Source organism: Pelophylax lessonae, assembly GCF_965119305.1.
Source record: "Pelophylax lessonae genome assembly, chromosome: 13".
In the NCBI taxonomy this organism is placed as follows: domain Eukaryota; kingdom Metazoa; phylum Chordata; class Amphibia; order Anura; family Ranidae; genus Pelophylax; species Pelophylax lessonae.
The window spans coordinates 44493767-44520155 of record NC_138780.1 but is presented as its reverse complement, the minus strand read 5'-3'; the positions used below and the strand labels follow the sequence as shown (position 1 = coordinate 44520155).

The window sequence follows — 26389 nt, the reverse complement described above, 5'->3', positions numbered from 1 at the left end:
TACTTGGCCGCATTCATCTTTCCCTCGATTACAACCAGTCGTCCTGTCCCTGCAGCTGAAAAACACCCCCACAGCATGATGCTGCCACCACCATGCTTCACTGTTGGGACTGTATTGGACAGGTGATGAGCAGTGCCTGGTTTTCTCCACACATACCGCTTAGAATTAAGGCCAAAAAGTTCTATTTTGGTCTCATCAGACCAGAGAATCTTATTTCTCACCATCTTGGAGTCCTTCAGGTGTTTTTTAGCAAACTCCATGCAGGCTTTCATGTGTCTTACACTGAGGAGAGGCTTCCGTCGGGCCACTCTGCCATAAAGCCCCGACTGGTGGAGGGCTGCAGTGATGGTTGACTTTCTACAACTTTCTCCCATCTCCTGACTGCATCTCTGGAGCTCAGCCATAGTGATCTTTGGGTTCTTCTTTACCTCTCTCACCAAGGCTCTTCTCCCCCGATAGCTCAGTTTGGCCGGATGGCCAGCTCTAGGAAGGGTTCTGGTCGTCCCAAACGTCTTCCATTTGAGGATTATGGAGGCCACTGTGCTCTTAGGAACCTTAAGTGCAGCAGAAATCTTTTTGTAACCTTGGCCAGATCTGTGCCTTGCCACAATTCTGTCTCTGAGCTCTTCAGGCAGTTCCTTTGACCTCATGATTCTCATTTGCTCTGACATGCATTGTGATCTGGAAGGTCTTATATAGACAGGTGTGTGGCTTTCCTAATCAAGTCCAATCAGTATAATCAAACACAGCTGGACTCAAATGAAGGTGTAGAACCATCTCAAGGATGATCAGAAGAAATGGAAAGCACCTGAGTTAAATATATGAGTGTCACAGCAAAGGGTCTGAATACTTAGGACCATGTGATATTTCAGTTTTTCTTTTTTAATAAATCTGTAACAATGTCAACAATTCTGTGTTTTTCTGTCAGTATGGGGTGCTATGTGTACATTCATGAGGAAGAAGAATGAACTTAAATGATTTTAGCAAATGGCTGCAATATAACAAAGAGTGAAAAATTTAAGGGGGTCTGAATACTTTCCGTACCCACTGTATGTTGTAGAACTGAGGCCAAACTCCAAAATGGTGGCTATATTGATGTGCATGACGGGGGAATCCAGAGAACCAATCAGGACCCTGCAGGTCAGGAGTAGACTATAAGACGACTCTGAACTTAGGAGACATTGTTTTTTTTTAACCACTTGCCGACCACAGCAAGTACATATACTGCGGCGGTCAGCCCCTCACAGGCAAAGTGACGTATAGGTACGTCACTAGCCTGTGAGGCTCTGGGGAGCGAGCGCGTGCCGCCGGAGGCACGCTCCCGCTCCCGCGCGGTCACGGACCCCCCCGCGCTTGTGACCGGCGGACCCGATGTCCGCCGGTCACTCGGCGATCGTCGGTGGAGAGGGAGAAAGGCAGTCGGCTAGTGTAAACAAGCCGCCTGTCATTCTCCCCTGTGTAGAAACAGTGATAATACGGTTCTGCTATGTAGGACCGTTGATCACTGTTCCTACAGCTCAAGCCACAGCCAATCACAGTTAGAATCACGCCCCTAGGGACACACACCACCCCTCTCTCTCAAAAAAAGTTAACCCCTTCACTACCAGTGTCATTTTACAGTAACAGTGCATATGTATAGCACTGATTACTGTAGAAATGTCACTGGTAACCCCAAAAGTGTCAAAAATGTCAGTCAAGGGTCTGATCTGTCCGCCGCAATGTCGCAGTACTGCAAAAAAAATCCGCCGCAATTACGTGTTAAAAAAAACAAAAATGACAAAAATCTTTCCCTTTGTTAGTAAACGCGATAACATTTGCGCAAACCAATCAAAATACGCTTTTTGCGATTTTTTTTTACCAAACATATGTAACATAAAACAAATTGGCTGAAAATGTTAAAAAATTTTGATTTTTACATTTTTTTTTTTTTTGGGAATTTCATATAAAAAAATGTGAAAAATATTGTTATTTTTGCAAAATTGTCGCACTTTTTTTGTTTATAGCGCGTGATCAAAAAATCGCACAGGTGATCAAATACCACCAAAAGAAAGCTCTGTTTGTGGGAAAAAAGGATGTCAAATTCGTTTAGGTACAGCGTCGCACGACCGCGCAATTGTCCGTTAAAGTCGCACAGCGCCGAATCGCAAAAAGTGGCCTGGACGTAAGACAGCAAAATCCTCCGGTGGTAAAGTGGTTAATGAAAACATTGTCTTCATATGATGTTTCCTGCATAATTCAGACTGGCTTCAGAAACATCAATATTTTAAATATATATGTTCTAATTAAGATCCAATCATCCTTATTTTCTATAAGTGCCTTAAGACTTTGCATTGTGGGATAAAGCTGACAGGAAACCTTCATTCAGTGATAAGGAACTGCGTAGATTTTTCATTTTCTTTATGAAGGTTGTAAATCTTTTATATAATGCTTTTTAACATGTCGCTTCTGGCAATGGCTTGCCTTTATATTTACATTTTTATTGACATTTCACAAAGCTTTAACATCTGAACTCTTTTTTCAGCCATATGACTGTAATGTTCAAACCTCTTTGGCCTTATCTGAAATGAACTTCCATTTTGAAAAGACGTATACTAATCCTGGTGATAAAGCTTTATGAAGGAAGCCTCATATTATTTACTGACCCAGTCACAAGGTTATCTGGGTTTGAGGACTTTTTAGTTTTTATGACTATTCTTTCCATTGTAAATATCAAAGAACCCCAAAAAATGTTAAGAAAAAAACTTACAGTTTGGCCCATCTTGGGTACATTCCCGTAGCTTCGGAAAAGCTGGAAACCAACTCTTTCCTCAGCTGCTGTTGTTGTGGCTGGCCGGTCGGTGTCTTCGGTGCAGTGGCCGGCTTAGTGGCCTTGGCCGGCTTAGTGGCCTTGGCAGGCGTAGCGGCCTTGGCAGGCTCATTTCTGATGCTGAAAACAAAGAAGATATTTGTTAGCATGGACTATTTAAAGCTTTAAGTCGTGTATTATTGTCTTTCAATAATATTTATTCAGTTTCAAGAGATAACAAATCAAAATATGGATCACATTCAATAGGAGGATCACATCCCTAATCCTAAAATCCTCCCCCAACATGAGACCCTGGTCAGGAGATTGGTCCCATGTTTGAAAGGGGGAAAAAAAAGTTAATATGTTTTTTTAGTAAGAATGACGATTCCCACCCCTGAGAACCAGCTGGAGACAAAGTAAGGACCTGTGTTGTAGGGCTCTGGGCTTCTTTCAGTGGTATCAGATGGATATCAGTTTGAGATACTTCTCTGATCGTTCAGAAATTATTAGCAGGTGCATTGGATCTGCAGGTGACCTGCTTTAAGATGGTCCTGCATTCCCACAGACATGTATGAAAATCATAGGAGTGCGCATGGGGTGTGCCAGATGTGCCTGGGCACACCCCCTGTGCATTACCATTATTGCTCTGTGGCAGCGGGAAGATGGGAAAGATCTCCCACTGAGCAACTGCTTATATGAGAAGTGTGGAAGGCAGTACTTCTCTTTTATTCTGAATCTGCAGGCAGGCACATAATATGCTGGCAGAGAGATCGGAAAGATCTGCTTTCTGACTGGCAATGTGCCACAAGGGAGAGTGGTACAGGGTTTAAAACCAATCAGGACAGCTGGCGGGAGCTAATGGGACCATACGCCAAGCTCCCTGATTGGTTGGAAAGCCAGTTTTATGGAACTTCTGCAAAGAGTGGTAAGAAAATGATGATGGGGTATGAATCCCCGATCCTTTACCCCCAGTTTTCCCTTCCAAGTTGTTCCAACCTGTATTCAAATTCCTGCAGATACAGCGCCGGTATTATCACTGCAACATCTGACCTTTGTTACCTGCCTAGTCTGTAGATCAGGGGTCTCCAAACTTTCTAAACAAAGGGCCAGTTTATCATCCTTCAGACATTAGTGGGGTCAGACTGTGTCCAGTGGGATTGGAATATTTCCTGGCATCAGTGAGAATAAACATCGCCATGTTTGGTATTAGGGGGAGGAATAGCGCCCCATTGTTGGTGCCAGTGGGAGAAATGGTTTCCCATTGTTGTCAGTTGGCAGAATACATAGTTGCCAACATTTGAAAAAAATTCCCAGGGACACTTTGCAGCACAGCTATCAATTACTTACCACACCCACTTCCCTGAAGGTCCGCCCACTCCGCATAATTAATCTCCGCCTACTTATCAAATTATAGGGTCTACTTCATAAAGAGAAAATTACAGGAAATTGAAAAGGGAATTGAAAACTTAAGGCCAAAGTAGCAGAGTTGGAATAATTCTCCCATTCAGCTGCACTTCTGCCTAAAGTTTAAAATTCTCATCACAATTCCCTGCAATTCTAAAATGTGAAATGTGCTCAGGTGTGACCATAGAAAAAATGTAATATGGAAATATAAATAAAGTGCAAGGTGTAAATAAGTACGATTATACTATCTGGTATAATTAGGTTTTATTGTACTTATTTACACCTAACACTTTATTTAGATTTACATATTCCATTTTTTCTATGGTCACACCTGAGCACATTTCACACTTTATTCACCTGTCTTTGAATTCAGCCCTCTGTAGGGGGATAATTTTCATTTACATAAAACCATGTGGCATCCTTTCCTTCCTAACACATTACCCAGTCCATACCAGTATAGATCCTAACACATTACCCAGTCCATACCAGTATAGATTCTAACACATTACCCAGTCCATACCAGTATAGATCCTAACACATTACCCAGTCCATACCAGTATAGATCCTAACACATTACCCAGTCCATACCAGTATAGATTCTAACACATTACCCAGTCCATACCAGTATAGATCCTAACACATTACCCAGTCCATACCAGTATAGATCCTAACACATTACCCAGTCCATAGCAGTATAGATCCTAACACATTACCCAGTCCATACCAGTATAGATCCTAACACATTACCCAGTCCATACCAGTATAGATCCTAACACATTAACCAGTCCATTAGGGCTGCAACTAACGATTATTTTAATAATCGATTAGTTGCCGATTATTTTTTCGATTAATCGATTAATCGGATTAAAATCATAAAAAAACTCAATGTGCCTTTTTTTTTTCATTTATTTAAAATAATAATGAACAAACAGAGTGTTAGTGCCGGTTCACACTTGTGCGGTTTGCGAGATCGCATGTAATTCGGAGCGCACTGCTCCTAAATTACATGCGATCTCATGTGCGGATGCAAGTTCATCCATACACTTTGTATGGCTGAATTCGCAGCGCAACCACAGCAAACTCGCACATGAGGCTTTTTTTGAGCCGCCTCAGAATCGGATCGCACAGTGGTAAGTGGTTCACACTTGTGCGATCTGATTCTGTGCGAACTTGCAGATCGCACTGCAATATGCAATCGCAACTGGGGGTGTCGTTAACTTTTAATTTGCACCCCCTGCGTATCGCATATGGCAGTGTGAACTGCCAGATGTGCGGATGCGATGCGGGAACACGCTGCATATTCGCAGCGTTCCCGCATCGCACAAATGTGAACCGGCACTAGTGCCATCGCATCCGCACATCTGGCAGTTCACACTGCCATATGCGATACGCAGGGGGTGCAAATTAAAAGTTAACAACACCCCCAGTTGCGATTGCATATTGCAGTGCGATCTGCAAGTTCGCACAGAATCGGATCGCACAAATGTGAACCACTTACCACTGTGCGATCCGATTCTGAGGCGGCTCAAAAAAAGCCTCATGTATGGCTGAACTCGCATCCGCACATGAGATCGCATGTAATTTAGGAGCAGTGCGCTCCGAATTACATGCAATCTCGCAAACCGCACAAGTGTGAACCGGCACTTATACCAAAACTTTTTTTTTTTTTTAATTAAGCTGCTATATACTGTAAATAATATAATAAATGCTTATCTAGATAAAAGAGTTAATATTCCTTATAAGGTGCAATATTACAATAGAAAAATACGTGAATAAAAACGTCCATGTCAGCCATAGATATGAAATAGGGAGCAAAGAAAGACAACCTATATGTGTTATATGGATGTTTATAATCACTTATTTTTCTATTATAATATTGCACTTTATAAGGAATATTAACTCTTTTATCTGGATAATCTTTTATTCTGTTTTTTGGCGGGCTGCATTGCATGGAATGGACACTGCAACTAGTACTAAGCTCGGCACTCACGTTTTGCTGCTTCTCCCTCAGCTCGATATGACTCACTCCCTCACTGACTCAGCAAGAAGGCAGAGAGGAAAGGAGGAGGGAGGAGGGAGGTCACGGAAGTGCCGAGCTGTGAGAGAGACAGAGGGCACACTGCTGCTTCACAGAGCAGACGGAGCTCGCTGACTGTCGGGGAATGTCAAGAATGCAGCACAACTAATCGACGGAGCAACTAATCGATAATGACAATCGTTGACAACGATTGTAATTATCGATTATTATCGATTTAGTCGATTAGTTGTTTCAGCCCTACAGTCCATACCAGTATAGATCCTAACACATTACCCAGTCCATATTATCCTAACACATACCAAGTCCATACCAGTATAGATATCCAGCATGAGATTTTTCCCATTGAGGTCTGTTTTAATTTTTTGGAGCAATATATATATATATATATATATATATATATATATATATATATATGTATGCACACACATACACATACACGGATATGTACACACATTTATCTCTAGAGCTAGAAAACTATATATATTTATCAATTAACAGGTGTATAAATTATATCTATAAAAAAAAACATTATTGATAGTAGTAATTAATGGAGTGTGAGGCCTCCAGCTTGTCGGAAGGTGCTCTGCCTCCCCCTGCTGGCGGATTTTGGAAAGTGCACCATGCTGACACCCTGCCTTCGGTGACACGTTAAATTTGCGACAGGCGGGAAGAGCGAGCGGGCAGAGAGAGAGAGACAACCTGCTGCCAGAACTACAACTCCTAGCTGGGGTGAGAGCGACACTGTGTGGCACAAAATTAATTTTTTTTTTAATGATTTACATAGTCCCTGATTAACAGAGACAATGTAAAATACCCAGGACAGGCTCCTATTTGCCGGGATTGTCCCGGGAAAAACGGAACAGTTGGCAGGTATGAGAATAGTGTTCTATCAGTGGGAGAAGTGCCCTGAGGGCCGGATAAAGGCAAGCAAAGGGCCGCATCTGGCCCTCAGGCCGCAGTTTAGTGACCACTTCTTTAGATTGTCACAAATGGGGTTTATTCACTAAACAGGTGATTATGGACAATTGTCAAGGTCTTTGTAAATATAGATCAACTGTGAAAAAAAAGCCCAGTTCATCTATTTTTCCTGCTGAGCTGTTTGGGCCAAAATTAAATCTCTGATTTGTGTTCATAACTTACTATTTAGTAACTAAATTCATACTATAATCATAAGCGGCAAATTGGGTTGTACAAAAATAAGACCAATGACACAGAAAACACTCTGCAATCATTAATATATATATATATACATACACGCATGTGTGTTTGGGCTATGGAGTGCACACGCTAAAGCAATAGGCTGCGCACTCCTATGATGAGAATGTAAAATGTGCCTGAAGTGAATAAAAGCCCCAGGTGACGCAGGTCCTAAAATCTAGAGAAACTATACATCTGTCATTATTAGTCTGCACAATTATTAAAGCCAACTCATTGATCAGATTGTGTCCGTTAGCTAGGCAGTTGATCTATTTGACAGTTGGTCTATTTTTAGCTACAGACTCGTCGGGTCGGTTATATAACAGACTATGAAATGGACAATAGTATGATCTGTATTTCACATTACTGAGAAATACAAAATCTAATGATTAGCTGATCACTTATAAATAAATTCTGTTTTATATGCTGTCAGTTTGTATTGATCCCCCTACTGGTTATTGATCGGAAATATCAGATACTTACTTCCTAGAAGGCTGAGCCTGGCATTGTTTTTCTTGATGTTTTTTGTTATTGCGGCGTTGATGTTGGCCGCTTTCTCCTACACGCTGGTAGGTGGTGTGATCGAATTTCACCATTTTGCCTGGAAGGAGATGTAAAGATTCCTGGCAATATTGCTCCTGATGTTTTTTGGTATTGCGGCGTTGATGTTGGCCGCTTTCTCCTACACGCTGGTAGGCGGTGCGATCTAATCTCACCATTTTGCCTGGAAAAAGATGTAAATATTCCTGGCAAGCTAAATTCGATATCCTGTAATTGTAGAGAAAATTACCAGATCGCAAAAATCTAGTAAATCTCTAAATCACACTATGGACAACACGAATAATCACAGAGAAGAAACAAAGATGTTTACTTCTCAAATCCAACTCCTAACTCCCACACTAAGCCCTGGCGCTGCCTTCTTATATAGTCTAATAGGCTCCGCCCCTTTTAACTGCCAACTAAGCTCCACCCCTTTAACTGCCGGTTAAGCCCCACCCCTTTAACTGTCGGCTAAGCTCCACCCCTTCCGTTGTTTTCTAAGCTCCGCCCCTTGCATGGCTTTCTAAGCTCCGCCCATTTTATGGCTTTTGCTGCAAGCTGCCACTATGACACGTATACAGTTAGTTAACCCCTTAGTGACTGAGGGCAAGCAACTGTTAGGCTCATTTACCATCTATGCAGTTTGCTTTTGATCGGTTTCTGCAGTGATTTTTGTGGTGTGTTTTGCATTTTTGCACATGTGATTTTACCATGATTTGTGTTTTACATTTTTTGCATTTTTTTTGGCCAATTTGTTGTTGGGCAGATTAAAAAAAAATTCAAATCGCAATAAATTTGCATGTTGAAAAACTCTCTACATGCTTTTCTGCAGCTTCACCATTGAAGTCTATTGAACCAAAAAAGTTTTACATTTAACCACTTTACCACCGGAGGATTTTGCTGTCTTACGTCCAGGCCACTTTTTGCGATTCGGCACTGTGCGAATTTAACTGACAATTGCGTGGTCAGACAACGCCGTACCCAAACAAAATTTAAGTCCTTTTTTTCCCCACAAACAGAGCTTTCTTTTGGTGGTATTTGATCACCTGTGCGATTTTTACTTTTTGCGCTATAAACAAAAAAGAGTGACAATTTTGAAAAAATAACATTATTTTTCACATTTTTTATATAAAATTTCCCCCCAAAAAATGTAAAAATCAAAATTTTTTATCATTTTAGGCCAATTTGTTTTCTGCTACATATTTTTCATAAAAAAATCGCAATAAGTGTATTTTGATTGGTTTGCGCAAAAGTTATTGTGTTTACTAAGGGAAAGATTTCTGTCGTTTTTGGTGGGTTTTTTTTAACGAGTAATGGCGGCGATCTGCGATTTTTTTTGCGGGACTGCGACATTGCGGCGGACAGATCGGACCCTTGACTGACATTTTTGACACTTTTGGGGGTACCAGTGACATTACTACAGTAATCAGTGCTATATATGTATGCACTGTTACTGTAAAAATTACACTGGCAGGGAAGGGGTTCATTTTATTGGAGAGGGAGGGGTTGATGTATGCCTGGTGCTTACTCACATGTGTGGGGGGAGCGGACTATGTGACACAGGGACAGATCGCAGGTTCAGCTATGCTGAACCCTGCAATCTGACCCTGCCTGTCACTTAGGAGATCCGCCCGCTCTGTTTACACAAGCGGGCGGATCTCCAGACTCAATTCCCCGACGATCGGGGAAGAGCAGCGGTGATCACCGCCGCTCCTCCCCTGGCCCGACTCCCGCTGTGACTGAATACAGCGGGAGCGAGCCTCCGGCGGCGCACGCGCGTCGCCGAGAAGGGGTAGTGTCTAGCGACGTAGGTCTACGTCACCAGACCTACAAGAGCCACTTTGCCGCAGTAGAGCTCTAGTGAGCAGCGGCAAAGTGGCTAAGAAAGTCCCTGACACTTTCCAAAAACACAGCGGCTGGAAAAAGCATAGATGTGAACGTGTCCCATAGGAAACCATGTTAAATGAACTGTAGTGCATTTTTGCAAAAAGCACCAGAAAACGCATAGGTGTGGCTCGGTTTACCCCTATGTAGTTTGCTTTTGATCAGTTTCTGCAGTGATTTTTGTTGTACGTTTTTGCACACTTGATTTTACAGCGATTTGCATTTTTGCATTCTCATTGCTTTTTTGGGGGGTAATTTGTTGTTGAGCAGATTAAAAAACACAAGTCGCAGCAAGACGCACTACATGCTTTTCTGCAGCTTCTCCATTGAAGTCTATTGAACCAAAAACACAAAAAAAAAGCACCGTTTTGTATTTTTAAAAAGTCCCTGAAAAAAGCATAGATGGGAATGTGTCCCATAGGAAACCATGGTAAATAAACTGTAGCGGTACAGCGCCACCCTGAGGAGTATAAAAATAATAATCCCAGTGCTATATGTGAATCCTCTTACAAAGACAACACAATGTAAGAATAACAGTGAAGACACTATATCAGTGTCACTTTAACCACTTCCCTCCTGCTCTATAGTAAAAGGACGGCGGGTGGAAAGCACTCTTGTTCTGGGACGATGTCATATGATGGCGCCTCGGAACCGCCTCTCTTGTGTGCCCACGGGGGTATGCAGCGTGGCGATCTTGGTCACAACGTGTTCCTAGGACATGGAGCAACCCCTGATCTCAGTAAAGAGCCGATGATGCGGCTCTTTACCCATGTGATCGGCTGTGTCCAATCACAGCTGTTTACATGTAAACAAGGAAGTGCCGTTTATCGGCTCTCCTTGGCTCACACTGACATTGCGCGTGGCGATGACAGCCGATCAGCGGCATCTCCTCGCAGGGGAGACCTGTACAGGTAATCGGGGCACTGATCATCAGTGCCCTGATTATAGCACAGCCCCAGCAGTGCCCATCAGTATCACCAATCAGTGCCTATTAGTGATGCCAGTCAGTGCTGCATTTCAGTTCCTGCCCATCAGTGCCGCCTATCATTGCCCACCAGTGCCACCTATGAGTGCCGCCTATCAGTGCTCATCAGTGTGGCATGTTAGTGCCTCCTCATAAGTGCCACCTAATCAGTGTAGTCTAATCAGTGCCCATCAGTGAAGCCTATCAGTGCCACCTGATCAGCGCACATCAGTGAAGTAGAAAAATTATTTATTTATAAAATTTACTGACAGAAACTCTTTTTTTTTTTTAAATGTTCAATATATTTTTTTTTTTTAGCAAAAGATTGATAGATCCTAACACATTACCCAGTCCATATCATCCTAACACATTACCCAGTCCATACCAGTATAGATCCTAACACATTACCCAGTTCACACCAGTATAGATCCTAACACATTACCCAGTTCACACCACTATAGATCCTAACACATTACCCAGTCCATACCATCCTAACACATTACAGAGTCCATACCAGTATAGTCCATACCAGTATAGATCCTAACACATTACCCAGTCCATACCATCCTAACACATTACAGAGTCCATACCAGTATAGTCCATACCAGTATAGATCCTAACACATTACCCAGTCCATATTATCCTAACACATACCAAGTCCATACCAGTATAGATATCCAGCATGAGATTTTTCCCATTGAGGATTGAGGTCTGTTTTAATTTTTTTGAGCAATATATATATATATATATATATATATATATATATATACACACACATACACATACACGGATATGTACACACATTTATCTAGAGCTAGAAAACTATATATATGTATCAATTAACAGGTGTATAAATTATATCTATAAAAAAACCATTATTGATAGTAGTAATTAATGGAGTGTGAGGCCTCCAGCTTGTCGGAAGGTGCTCTGCCTCCCCCTGCTGGCGGATTTTGGAAAGTGCACCATGCTGACACCCTGCCTTCGGTGACACGTTAAATTTGCGACAGGCGGGAAGAGTGAGCGGGCACAGAGAGAGAGACAACCTGCTGCCACAACTACAACTCCTAGCTGGGGTGAGAGCGACACTGTGTGGCACAAAATAAAAAAAAAAAAAAAAAAAATTTAAATGATTTACATAGTCCCAGATTAACAGGGACAATGTAAAATACCCAGGACAGGCTCCTATTTGCCGGGATTGTCCCGGGAAAAACGGAACAGTTGGCAGGTATGAGAATAGTGTTCTATCAGTGGGACAAGTGCCCCGAGGGCCGGATAAAGGCAAGCAAAGGGCCACATCTGGCCCTCAGGCCACAGTTTAGTGACCACTTCTTTAGATTGTCACAAATGGGGTTTATTCACTAAACAGGTGATTATGGACAATTGTCAAGGTCTTTGTAAATATAGATCAACTGTGAAAAAAAAGCCCCAGTTCATCTATTTTTCCTGCTGAGCTGTTTGGGACAAAATTAAATCTCTGATTTGTGTTCATAACTTACTATTTAGTAACTAAATTCATACTATAATCATAAGCGGCAAATTGGGTTGTACAAAAAAATAAGATCAATGACAGAGAAAATACTCTGCAATCATTAATCTATATATATATATATACACACGCATGTGTGTTTGGGCTATGGAGTGCACACGCTAAAGCAATAGGCTGCGCACTCCTATGATGAGAATGTAAAATGTGCCTGAAGTGAATAAAAGCCCCAGGTGACGCAGGTCCTAAAATCTAGAGAAACTATACATCTGTCATTATTAGTCTGCACAGTTATTAAAGCCAACTCATTGATCAGATTGTGTCCGTTAGCTAGGCAGTTGATCTATTTGACAGTTGGTCTATTTTTAGCTACAGACTCGTCGGGTCGGTTATATAACAGACTATGAAATGGACAATAGTATGATCTGTATTTCACATTACTGAGAAATACAAAATCTAATGATTAGCTGATCACTTATAAATAAATTCTGTTTTATATGCTGTCAGTTTGTATTGATCCCCCTACTGGTTATTGATCGGAAATATCAGATACTTACTTCCTAGAAGGCTGAGCCTGGCATTGTTTTTCTTGATGTTTTTTGTTATTGCGGCGTTGATATGGGCCGCTTTCTCCTACACGCTGGTAGGTGGTGTGATCGAATTTCACCATTTTGCCTGGAAGGAGATGTAAAGATTCCTGGCAATATTGCTCCTGATGTTTTTTGGTATTGCGGCGTTGATGTTGGCCGCTTTCTCCTACACGCTGGTAGGCGGTGCGATCTAATCTCACCATTTTGCCTGGAAAAAGATGTAAATATTCCTGGCAAGCTAAATTCGATATCCTGTAATTGTAGAGAAAATTACCAGATCGCAGAAATCTAGTAAATCTCTAAATCACACTATGGACAACACGAATAATCACAGAGAAGAAACAAAGATGTTTACTTCTCAAATCCAACTCCTAACTCCCACACTGAGACCTGGCGCTGCCTTCTTATATAGTCTAATAGGCTCCGCCCCTTTTAACTGCCAACTAAGCTCCGCCCTTTTAACTGCCGGTTAAGCTCCACCCATTTAACTGCCGACTAAGCTCCGCCCTTTTGTTGTTTTCTAAGCTCCGCCCCTTGCATGGCTTTCTAAGCTCCACCCCTTTTATGGCTTTTGCTGCAAGCTGCCACTATGACACGTATACAGTTAGTTAACCCCTTAGTGACTGAGGGCAAGCAACTGTTAGGCTTGTTTACCATCTATGCAGTTTGCTTTTGATTGGTTTCTGCAGTGAATTTTGCGGTGTGTTTTACATTTTTGCACATGTGATTTTACCATGATTTGTGTTTTACATTTTTTGCATTTTTTTTTTGGCCAATTTGTTGTTGGGCAGATTAAAAAAAAAAATGCAAATCACAATAAATTTGCATGTTGAAAAACTCTCTACATGCTTTTCTGCAGCTTCTCCATTGAAGTCTATTGAACCAAAAAAGCGCAGTTTTACATTTAACCACTTTACCACCGGAGGATTTTGCTGCCACTTTTTGCGATTCGGCACTGTGCGACTTTAACTGACAATTGCGCGGTCATGCAACGCCATACCCAAACGAAATTTAAGTCATTTTTTTTCAACACCAACAGAGCTTTCTTTTGGTGGTATTTGATCACCTGTGCGATTTTTACTTTTTGCGCTATAAACAAAAAAAGAGTGACAATTTTGAAAAAATAACAATATTTTTCACATTATTTATATGAAATTCCCCCCAAAAAAATGTAAAAATCAAAATTTTTTATCATTTTAGGCCAATTTGTTTTCTGCTACATATTTTTGGTAAAAAAAAATCGCAATAAGCGTATTTTGATTGGTTTGCGCAAAAGTTATTGCGTTTACTAAGGGAAAGATTTCCGTCGTTTTTGGTGTTTTTTTTTTTTTTAACGAGTAATGGCGGCGATCTGCGATTTTTTTTGCAGGACTGCGACATTGCGGCGGACAGATCGGACCCTTGACTGACATTTTTGACATTTTTGGGGGTACCAGTGACATTAATGCAGTAATCAGTGCTATATATATGCACTGTTACTGTAAAAATGACACTGGCAGGGAAGGGGTTAATTTTATTGGAGCGGGAGGGGTTAATGTATGCCTGGTGCTTACTGACGTGTGTGGGGGGAGGGGACTATGTGACACAGGGACAGATGGCAGGTTCAGCTATGCTGAATCCTGCAATCTGACCCTGCCTGTCACTTAGGAGATCCGCCCGCTCTGTTTACACAAGCGGGCGGATCTCCAGACTCGATTCCCCGTCGATCGGGGAAGAGCAGCAGCGATCACCGCTGCTCCTCCCCCGGCCCGACTCCCACTGTGACTGAATACAGCGGGAGCGAGCCTCCGGCGGGGCGCACGCGCCGCCGAGATGGGGGAGTGTCTGGCGACGTAGGTCTACGTCGTCAGACCTACAAGAGCCACTTTGCCGCAATAGAGCTCTAGTGAGCAGCGGCAAAGTGGCTAAAAAATTCCCTGACACTTTCCAAAAACACAGTGGCTGGAAAAAGCATAGATGTGAACGTGTCCCATAGGAAACCATGTTAAATGAACTGTAGTGCATTTTTGCAAAAAGCACCAAAAAACGCATAGGTGTGGCTCGGTTTACCCCTATGTAGTTTGCGTTTGATCAGTTTCTGCAGTGATTTTTGTTGTACGTTTTTGCACACTTGATTTTACCGCGATTTGCATTTTTGCATTCTCATTGCTTTTTTTGGGGGTAATTTGTTGTTGAGCAGATTAAAAAACACAAGTCGCAGCAAGACGCACTACATGCTTTTCTGCAGCTTCTCCATTGAAGTCTATTGAACCAAAAACGCAAAAAAAAAGCACCGTTTTGTATTTTTAAAAAGTCCCTGAAAAAATCATAGATGGGAATGTGTCCCATAGGAAACCATGGTAAATAAACTGTAGCGGTACAGCGCCACCCTGAGGAGTATAAAAATAATAATCCCAGTGCTATATGTGAATCCTCTTACAAAGACAACACAATGTAAGAATAAGGGCTCTTTCACACAGTCCGCCTCCGTAGGCGGATCCGTGCTGCTCAGCGGGAGATCGTAAACACAGATCCCCACTGAGCAGGAAGGTGACAGCTCCCTCCCTGCAATGTGTGCGGAGAGGGAGTAGTCAGAGCCCCATGCATCTCTATGGGGGAATCAGATGAGAGCAGACTGCCTGTCCGCTCTCATCCGATCCGATCCGATCCGATCCCCTGGACAGATGGAAAATAGGGTTTCCATCCATCCGGATTTCACGGACAGGATCGGATGCGGATGGCAGCGGGTGTCAGCGGACATGTCACCACTGACATCCGCTGCCCCATAGGGATGCATGGAGGATCCGATCAGATCCGCCTAAAAAAGTGACAGACGGATCTGATCGGAGCGCTCGTGTAAAAGAGCCCTAACAGTGAAGACACTATATCAGTGTCACTTTAACCACTTCCCAACCGCTCTATAGTAAAAGGACGGCGGGTGGAAAGCACTCTTGTTCTGTTGACGATGATCATCAGTGCCCTGATTTTAGCACAACCCCAGCAGTGCCCATCAGTATCACCAATTAGTTCATATTAGTGATGCCAGTCAGTGCTGCATTTCAGTTCCTGCCCATCAGTGCCGCCTATCATTGCCCACCAGTGCCACCTATGAGTGCTGCCTATCAGTGCTCATCAGTGTGGCATGTTAATGCCTCCTCATAAGTGCCACCTAATCAGTGTAGTCTAATCAGTGCCCATCAGTGAAGCCTATCAGTGCCACCTGATCAGCGCACATCAGTGAAGTAGAAAAATTATTTATTTATAAAATTTACTGACAGAAACTCTTTTTTTTTTTTTTAATTTTCAATATTTTTTTTAGCAAAAAATAAAAAACCCAGCAGTGATAAAATACCACCAAAAGAAAGCTCTATTTGTGTGTAATTTGTGTACAGCATTGCATGACCGCCCAATTGTCATTCAATCTCTACCAGCTTTGCACATCTAGAGAGGGACATTTTTGCCCATTCTTCTTTGTGAAATATCTCAAGCTCTGTCAGATTGGATGGAGAGCGTCTGTGAACAGCAATTTTCAAGTCTTGCCACAGACTCTCAATTGTATTTAGGTCTGGACTTTGACTAGGCCATTCTAACACATGCATATTCTTTGATCTAATCCATTCCATTGTAGGTCTGGCTGTATGTTTAGGGTCGTTGTCCTGTTGGAAGTTAAACCTCTGCCCCTTCTCAAGTCTTTTGCAGACTCTTAACATGTTTTCTTTATAGATTGCCCTGTATTTGGCTCCATCCATCTTCCCATCAACTCTGACCACCTTTACTGTCCCTGCTGAAGAAAAGCATCCCCACAATATGATGCTGCCACCACCATGTTTCACGGTGTGGATGTTGTGTCCAGGGAGATTTGCAGTGTTAGTTTTCCGCCACACATAGCATTTAGCTTTTAGGCCAAAAAGTTTAATTTTGGTCTCATCTGACCTGAACACCTTCTTCCACATAAAGTCCAATCTTCCTGTCCTTCCCTCCTTCTATTGCCCCCTTTCCCTCCCCATTTTTTCCTTTATTCCCAATATATATTACTCCTTCTTCCACATGTTTGCTGTGTCCCCCACATGGCTTCTCGCAAATGGAAAACGGGACTTCTTATGGCTTTCTTTCAACAATGGCTTTCTTCTTGCCACTCTTCCATAAAGGACAGATTTGTGGAGAGCACGACTAATAGTTCTCCTGGGGAAGGATTCTCTCACCTGAACTGTGGATCTCTGAATCTCCTCCAGAGTTACCATGGGGGGCCTCTTGGCTGCTTCTCTGATGAATGCTCTCCTTGCCCATCCTGTCAGTTTAGGTGGACGGCCATGTCTTGGTAGGTTTGCAGTTGTGCCATACTCTTTCCATTTTCGGATGATGGATTGAACAGAGCTCCATGAGATGTTCAAAGCTTGGAATATTTTTATATAACCTAACCCTGTTTAACCACTTCTGGACTGCCCGCCACAGATATACTGCTGCAGGCTGGTCCTCCTGCGTGAACCGACGTAGGGCTACGTCAGTCATACACATGCAGCTAGGGGGCGAGCGCTCCCCACTGAGAGAGAAGAAAGGTCAGCTGTTGTAAACACTTCTTCTCTCTGGAATGATCACAGAGTGCCTGTGATCCTTTAATATAGAATCACATGTCTCTATGATCATTCCATAATCCCCACCCCCCATACAGCTAGAATCACTCCCCTAGGCTCACATTTAACCTTTTGATCACCCACAGTGTTAACCCCTTCCCTGCCAGTGTCATTATTACAGTAACAGTGCAAATTTGTTAGCACACATTACTGTAGTAATGTCACTGGTCCCCCAAAAGTGTCAAAAATGTCAGTTAGGGGTCCGATCTGTCTACCGCAATGTCGCAGCCCCGCTAAAAATCGCAGATCGCCACCATTACTAGTAAAAAAAGAAAATAAACAATAAATATGACAAATCTTTCCCGTATTTAGTAGACGCGATAACTTTTGTGCAAACCAATCAAAATACGCTTATTGTGATTTTTTTACCAATAATATATAGCAGAAAACAAATTGGCCTAAAATGTTATAAAATTTTGATTTTTAAATTTCTTTTTGGGGAATGTTATATAGCAGAAAGTGAAAAATATTGTTTTTTTTCCGAATTGTCGCTCTTTTTTTGTTTATAGCGCAAAAAATAAAAATCGCACAGGTGATCAAATACCACCAAAAGAAAGCTCTATTTGTGGGAAAAAAGGACATATAATTTGGGTACAGCGTCGCACGATCACGCAATTGTCCGTTAAGGTAACGCAGTACCGAATCGCAAAAAATGGCCTGGTCATTAAGGGGGCAAATCCTTCCGGTCCAGAAGTGGTTAACTTCTCCACAACTTTATCCCTGACCTGTTGGGTGTGTTTCTTGGCCTTCATGATGCTGTTTATTCACTAAGCTTCTCTAACAAACCTCTGAGGGCTTCAGAGAGCAGCTGTATTTATAATGAGATTAAAATGACACACAGGTGGGCTCTATTTACTAATTAGATGACTTCTGAAGGCAATTGGTTCCACTAGAGTTTAGTTAGGGGTATCCGAGTAAAGGGGGCTGAATACAAATGCACGCCACACTTTTCACATATTTATGAAAAAAATGAAAACCATTTATCATTTTCCTTCCATTTCACAATTATGTGTCACTTTGTGTTGGTCTATCACATAAAATCCCAATAAAATAATTTATGTTTTTGGTTGTAACATGACAAAATGTGTAAAATGTCAAGGGGTATGAATAGTTTTCCAAGGCACTGTAGATGAAGAGTTGTTGGTAAGGAATACTTACAGACATATGAACTTATAAACACATGAACAGAGGAAAGGTGGGGATCCCTGGAAAAGTTCAGAATCTTGAATAGGTTTATAATTGATGCTGTGCTGCATGTAGTTGGCTCCTACCAGCGGGTATAGAAAACGATGGGCACACAGCTAAGTCATGTTAGGGTTTGACAGATCGGACCCATCTGGGACTGCTGATGGTGGAGCATGCCACCTCTGGATAAAGGATGGCAGGGTGGCAACCTGATCCAAGGCTCTTGTGGTTGCCTAGGTGGGGCCTGGAGTGTATTGGGGACATTCCAAACTCCCTATAATTGAAGTCATAATGGAAGAAGATTCAATAGGACTCAGAGGGTAAGGGGGAATGTAAGAAAAGGAAATGATGGGGGATGGGGTGGTTGGAGATGTTAGGAGAGTAAGGGAGAAGTGCATGAAGGATGCTTGAGGGGGAAGATAGGGGATTCTGCTTTCAGAAAATAAATGTATGGAGGTTCAAAGTCATTTTCTAACAAAAAAGGTGATTTTTTACGTGTATGAAAAATGTAAAAATTGCCCCTGTAGGGAAGTGGTTAAAGGGGGGAAAAGGGGAGCAAACGATCATTGTCATGAAGTGCCGGTACCTAGAGGTGCTCATACCTACCAAAGCCTTTTAAACCTTCCTGGATGGCACCAGGTCCTTCTGACAGGTGAAGATCTCACATTTCTCAGCAGTGTTGAAGCTTACTCCCCCACACTCTTATTGGTTCATCAGTATGAAAAGCAACCCTATTCACCAATAGGAACTCAAAGATGATGGGAAAGGGGCGGGCATACTTCAGCACTATCAAAGATCTGCCAGAGCAGGTCGAACTTTGGCACACCTGAGCATCAATGTTAATATATTGCATCATACCAGTTCTTCAATGTAATGGCCGCATTCGTTTTCATTTATTAGGCTTTTTATTTTTACCTGTGAATTTGCCAGTGACTCTTTTTAGAAAATGCTCACCATATTGTATCTCTGGAGAAGCAGCATTGCCACCCTAAGACATGACTACAGAACACCTCCCTCTCTCCTCTTCTCCATTACATAAGGGAGGTGGGGGTTGTTTTTGTAGTCCACATAGAGAGCTGGAAATAGAGTAACTGATAACAGTCAGCAGAGGCACATTGCATTGGAAATTAGGAGCTTAATTGACTCCGGTAGGATCGACAGATATTTTTAGGGTTTACATACACTTTATAAATACATTTTACCTGTTTTTTCTTTTTTTCACTCTTCAGCACTGCTGTTCCATCAGAAGGTTGGGGGACTTGTTAGTTACTGGGACCCCTGATCCCAATGATAGTCCCGGACCATCATTAACTTCTTTTGCTCGCTTTGTGTCTGACAGGCCCGGGAGGATGGTTTCTGGAAATAACACAGACGGACACAGATGTATGGTGAAACCAACTCTCAGTTTATTATAGGCTCGTTGCGGCTTATATAGTAAAGATAAAGGCATATAATCATAGGTATAGGGCACTTGTTACGTTCTTATTGGTTAAACAGCTTCAGGAGACAAAAGGTCACCTTGGGGAGTAATACCATATAAAACATATCTCGTGTGACTAGAATCACCTGACACAGCCTTATCGCGAACTGCAGAAATTTTCCATGGTACGTAGGCACTTTTCATATCTTGTGTAACTAAGGTCACATACACACACAAACACACAGCTTATAAGACATTAATGCATACAAAATGGGGTAGGGACATACAAAATGGAGGACACATAGAATTTGATATCTCCCCATCTCCCACAATCCCCTCTTAAAATCATTAACCCCTTAATTGATTTTCCCTTGTCACCCTGTATATCATTGGAATATATAATTCTTAGGGATATTATCAGGAGTCCTAAACCTCCTAGGAATATAGTACCACGATTGGCAGATTAATTTTCTATATCCCTGCTGCTTGAAAGACCAGATCATATATCATCCTTTAAACAATAAGGTTCTTTTTTTCTTTCTGTTTATACCTCTTAATGTACTCAGTATATTCTTTAGGGTTATTAGTCGAGGAGGTCTGGTAGCCTGGGACTTGGTGGGATAGCATAGAGACATTTTTCACCTTTGGTCGGGAAACTCTAACAATAATACACATTACGAGTTTGAAGCATGCATATAGGAATAATAAAAAAAGCAAAACCATTACAACAGTCATAGCGATATTTTTCAACCATGAGGATATTCCTCCAAATTCAAAATTCCCACTACCAAAAGGACTCCATGTCTTAGCAATATTCCTAGCTTCCTGTTGCAACTTGTCTACTTCTTTCCGGTGCTGTGCAATAATATCATAATAATCGGGTATCTCAACAGATGTATTGTGTATCCATGTGCAACATTCATAATCCTCCGTAACTTCACATAACCCAGTAAGAGCAGCACTCATGCTTTCTATGGCTAGGTCATGGAGCTCAAGTTGTTTCTTAATTGCCCTCACTTCTATATTTAATTTGGTAATGTCCCCTGAGTTCTTATCTAGGATGTCATCGAGAATTTTAGAGTAATTATTCAACCTTTTCATCATGTCTATTCCCCATCCGGTCCATGAGGGGAACCAGGCCCATACCATATCCTTCTCAAGGAATAATTCCCTTTTATTGCGGTGTTTGAGGGGGTACCTAGGATACATACTAGCTTCTAGGAGATGTCCTCCTTTGTTGTCTCCCACTACACCCATGATGGGAACTAGGGATGCGAGGTAACACCACCCTTGGGGTTCAATGGGGATCCAAGGGTGACAAATCTTTCCACAACAAATATAAGTACTGTTTCCCAAAGCCAGGGGACGTTTGTGAAGTAGTGCCATTAATTGATCATCATAACTGGACCAAGCTAAATTTGACAACAACTGTCCTATTGGGGAAGAGGAAGTGGAACTGGAGTTAAGAAAGTTCATTAGAGTGGCGTTTAGGGCTGGTTCTGAGGTGTGCCAGAAGGAGCTGTCCATCGAGGTCATTGAGAAATTAATCTTAGTTTGCCGGCACACTTCAGCTCCCTTGGTGGAGTTTCCCAACCTAAAACACCAGTCTGGGGAATGACTCCTACCAATAATTTGGAAAGTGAGGGTATCATTTGAGAGTGTTCTCGTGACATTGGTGAGGACAACAGGAGGTGTACCATTTAGGAAAGGGGTGAAGTTTAAAGGTATCGCTATTAGGGGGATTCTAGCGGTGCTAGGATGGAGTTTACTACATATCCAACATTTTTCATATCCGGACTTCTGGGCATATGCATATTTAAATTGCAACAATGACATTTTATCTGTAAGACTTTTTGAGCTTTCATCTCTCTTTTGTCTGTTATGTGCATTACTCTGTGTTGGGGTGTTGGAAGCTCTGCAAATGGCCTGTAGCCCTACCAGGTCTTCTGGATAATAAATACAGTTAGTGGTAACCCATACTACAGAGAAGACTGAAAATGATACGAGTCCTATAAGTAACCACAGTTTTCCAGAATCTGGTGCTATCAGGAATGTCATTCTTCTACAGGGTCAGGGCCGCCTGCCTCTGAATCCCCCTTTTCTTGACTATCCTGTTCGAGGTCAGGGCCGTCCGCCCCCGTTAGTACCTCTCTTGCTTCTGGTTCTGGACTTGCTTCAGGGGGTGGAGCCTCCTTCACCAATTTCACTCGAGTAGCATGGATCCAGGCTTGTTGGTTCTCCACAAGGACAGCGATTCTGGTCACTGCGACTACCTTTGTCTTTTGGTCTAAAACGAAATCCAGCCTTGGTCTTGTGATGCTACTTCATCTCCTTCCCTCAAGTGATGGGTTGATACCTGTGAAAAGAAAAGAAAGGTGCGAGCAACTTTTTCGTTCCACTTGATTCAAAATTCCAATTTACTTTTTCTTAACTCGTCTTTGATTGTCCTATTTATCCTTTCCACTGTACCTGAATTCTGGGCAATGCAAATAGGAGCACTATTACGGGGTATACACGGTTTCCCCTCTTTGCAAATCAATCCTGTTTCAGGATTCCTTTGCAAAACAGGATAACACCAGTCCTCCAATTCCTCAGCAGTGGCTGAGGCCTGTAGATCTGTGATCAACTGGGCATCATCGGGGAGGATGTGGGTTAGGACAGGCATTTGTTTTAGGGCTCCTAAAGGTAACTGTTGTGCGGCTGCTTTTGCTATTTTGTCTGCTAGTGCGTTGCCCTTGGAGATGTCATCAATACCTCTGGTATGTGCCCTACAGTGAATGATAGCTAACTCTGAGGGTAACAACATAGCCTGAAGAAGGTTGGTGATGAGCTCTTTCATCATGTCTGCACGGGGTGAAGTGACACTTTCAATAGTTTCTAGGCAGTCATGTGGTTCTTGGCCCATATCATCTGCTGAATCCATCTACTTATTGACTAAAAGGAACTCTTATTTCTTCCCTGCTTTGGGCCTATATGTAAAAACCTATTTCTAGATGTTCATGTTTGGCCTTATGTGTTTGTTTGTGTTGTTCCTAATACAGGTGATGCACCTAGCAACATATGCTTTCACTAATTTAGGCCTGTAAATGCAAAAAAAAACTTCAGTAATACTTCATATGTTCTTTCCCACCCCCTGTGTCCTATTCCATCATACTAGGCAATAGACAGTGGGGCGCTAGCTGCGGGGATACAAGATCTCCCCTTCTTTTAGAAAAAGGCCACTCTCAACTTTTTCTAAACCATCACCTAATTCCTTAAACCTGTTCTGTAGCATGCGTTTGTAGCTCTAATAATGTGTGATCTTTTGGCCTGACTTTCAGCTCTACAACCAGGAACCATCTACAAAAACATCCTCTTCTCCCTCTATGGCTGTCTAGATATATTATGTCTATACAATCATGTTGTTGTGTAACACACCCTTTAATCCCAGTAACCCATTTAAAACTGGGGCCTACCTAGGGCAAAAGATGTGGCCATCCCTATTACCATCTCACAAGATGCTATGTTTGGAGTCACCTCAGGCATGCCTTAGACCTGGACTGTGACCATCTTTGGACAAAAACTATAGGGCAAAGTCCACCACCATACTCTGGGCAAGTACACCTGTCATGGTCTTACAATTGTCCCTTGCATTAACACAAAACATTTTTCCATAATTTGGGAGGCCCAGTGCAGGCGCTACAACCATAGCATTTTTCAGATACATAAACGCATTCAACATTACTTGTGACATTTCTGGACCTGTGGCTTGTCTCAAAATTTTGTCATAAAATAGGAGCAGTCGGATCCATTGTAATCAATGATCCTGGTTTTGTGGGCGGGCAAGACCCACTGTGGGCTGGCAAGACCCACGTGACTGACTCTCCTTTTCCCCCTCTGTGAGAACAAAACCAAGGTAAACAACACTTTCCTGACACCATTGTCATTATTCCTGTGACACTTTGTGTCCACATACATGTACATTTCTCAATGAACTCACTCGCTCTGACTGGCCTCCACAGAGTGACTACATATGTTATCCACATATTGTAGCGGGACTGACTCATGAGCAGGTGTCCATCCCCTCTTGCGTGGTCTGGAGAACTATAGAGCAGACAACTAAAACTGTCTATTTAGCCCTGAGGCATTTCTACACCAGGTCAGTTACCTGGACTGATTAACAAAACAAGAAACAAAGATGGCCGTGTCTCCTCGTCCACTAGGACGGTAAAAAAACGCATTACTTCAACCAATCACTGTAAAGTGGGTAGCATCGGATGGTATGGCTATCAGTAGAGATGGCACATCAGATACCACTTGCATACTACATACTTCAGTCAGATAAAACTAAAACTTTTTGGCTCTGTGCCAATCTTACTAAAAAAAACTTTTTTATTTTTTTTCTTCTGCCAATCTAACAAAAACCTGTCCAGAGGTTCCCCTCCCTCAATAGAGGACTCCCCTAAAATATTACCCAAAAACTGAAATCAGATAAAAAGTTAATCTGATTTGAAACTTTTGGCTCGGTGCCAATAGGGTCCAATGGTCACACTAATTGCGGTAACCCTTTCTGTCCCAAAATAAATTCCATAACTATAACAGGAATGAAAATATTTAAGTTTGAACCCTTTCTTGGCAAGTAGCCAATTTTCAAAATTTTGCACCAGAGCTCCCTTTTATATTTAGGGACACAAGGGACCCATTTGTAAAATGTAATTTCTCATTATCTATAATTCTATAAAAAATAACCTCAAAATATCTTGCCGACTACGGCGAACTATGTTTTGCCTGATAAAAACTGTATTCGTTCACTATTATTACTCTTCCCAGAGGTTCCTATGCTTTATGCACAAATGTATAAATGGCAAAACTCCAAAAATCCCATAAAAAGATAATTGCATATGTTTGGCAATGCTGGGACGCATAGTCCCACAAGCTGGGACCCATAGTCCCACGAGCTGGAACACGTAGTCCCATCAGGCTCCGCACAAGAATTGACCCCCTCCCTAGGAATGTGGGAACCGCCTCTCCCTAGAAATGTACCAACGTCAGGGTCAACGTCGTAGCTTCAAACAATTATGTATGTCTAACCCGGAAAATGAACATTCAGAACAACAAAAACAGGGGCGCCATGTTATCCTGTGAGGTAACACTATTTCAAATGCACCCCCGGCCAAGAGTCCGTCCAATGCATGCCCGACTTCATACTCCCTAACAAACTAAGTGGACACCTAGGTATTATTCTGAAACAGTGCCAAATGATTGAGTACTCTCCTGACTCTTCTATAATTGGTAAAGGGGGGGGGGTTTCTAAATGTCTTGGTGGGGATCCCATTGAAGGTTCGGCTTCTAATGTCTCTCCATTCCAGAATTCTTGTGATATGGAACTGCTAATCACTCCACAATCCACGAGAACTAGAAGATTCATGCCATCTACACAAAGTGAAATCATAGGCAGTTGTTGGTAATTGAGAGACACACGGGGAAATGCCGAGTCCCCGCCTTCTGGGCACCATCATTGTTGCGGATATTGGGGCTGCTAGTTAATGTTAAACTTAACTCTAGGCTTCTGTTGCTGTGGCTGGTCAGCTGCAGGTGAATCACCGACACAACGTTCCTCAGAATGGCAGTCCCATTTGAAGTGATTTGAAGTGATTTTGATCCCCACAGCTGAAACAACCATTCCTCTGCTGGGGTCTATTATTAAAAGGGGGCCTATTCTGAGAATGCTCTGCTCTGCCCCTGAATCCCCCCTTGCCTCTTCCACTTTGATAGCGTCCCTGATAGGGTGTCTAAAAATATGTAGCAACGGGCTGTTTCTCTCTGGGGAGATCAAAACATCCCGCCGCATCCTTTTCTGTTAAGGCTTTCTGGAAACCATCCATGTCTTTGTTTGTCCAGTCTGAAACTTGCTGTTTCACAATCACCATGTATTGGGACTTTAAATTATTGATAAATGTCTGAATCATGAGGCTGTGCCGTTCCTTGGTGACACTTAAACCGGCCTCCTGATTCCATACATTTTTAAACCTTGTCCAAAATTCCAGGACGGTTTCACTTGACTTCTGCTTACAGGTGATTGCTGTGGCAAGTGAAGGATATAGACTAGCAATGGGGGCACCAGGGGCATACGAGGGTGGACATCCCGAATGACCCAGATGGGATTTTTCTGTATTTGAGCAGAATCTCTGTTTCTCCACGGCGTGGAGACCTGGAGCTTCTTTGCCTTTCAGGTTACTTTTCGGCCTTTTTGTCCTCTTGTCTGTTTTATTAATCTCTGTCCAGATTGCTAAATTATCGACCCACG

The 26389-nt window shown here is 42.4% G+C and overlaps 1 protein-coding gene across 1 annotated transcript in view; it reads right to left on the bottom strand.

Annotated features, from left to right (window-relative positions):
• The window catches only part of LOC309569162 (uncharacterized protein), a gene marked incomplete at both ends in the record, with an annotated part of 81148 nt that extends 58987 nt beyond the window's left edge, over positions 1-22161 (bottom strand). Inside the window, one exon of the mRNA XM_082274923.1 lies at positions 20746-22161. Coding sequence (XP_082131049.1) covers positions 20746-22161 — 1416 coding nt within the window. The remainder of the gene's footprint in view (positions 1-20745) is intronic.
• Positions 22162-26389: the final 4228 nt, after the last annotated feature.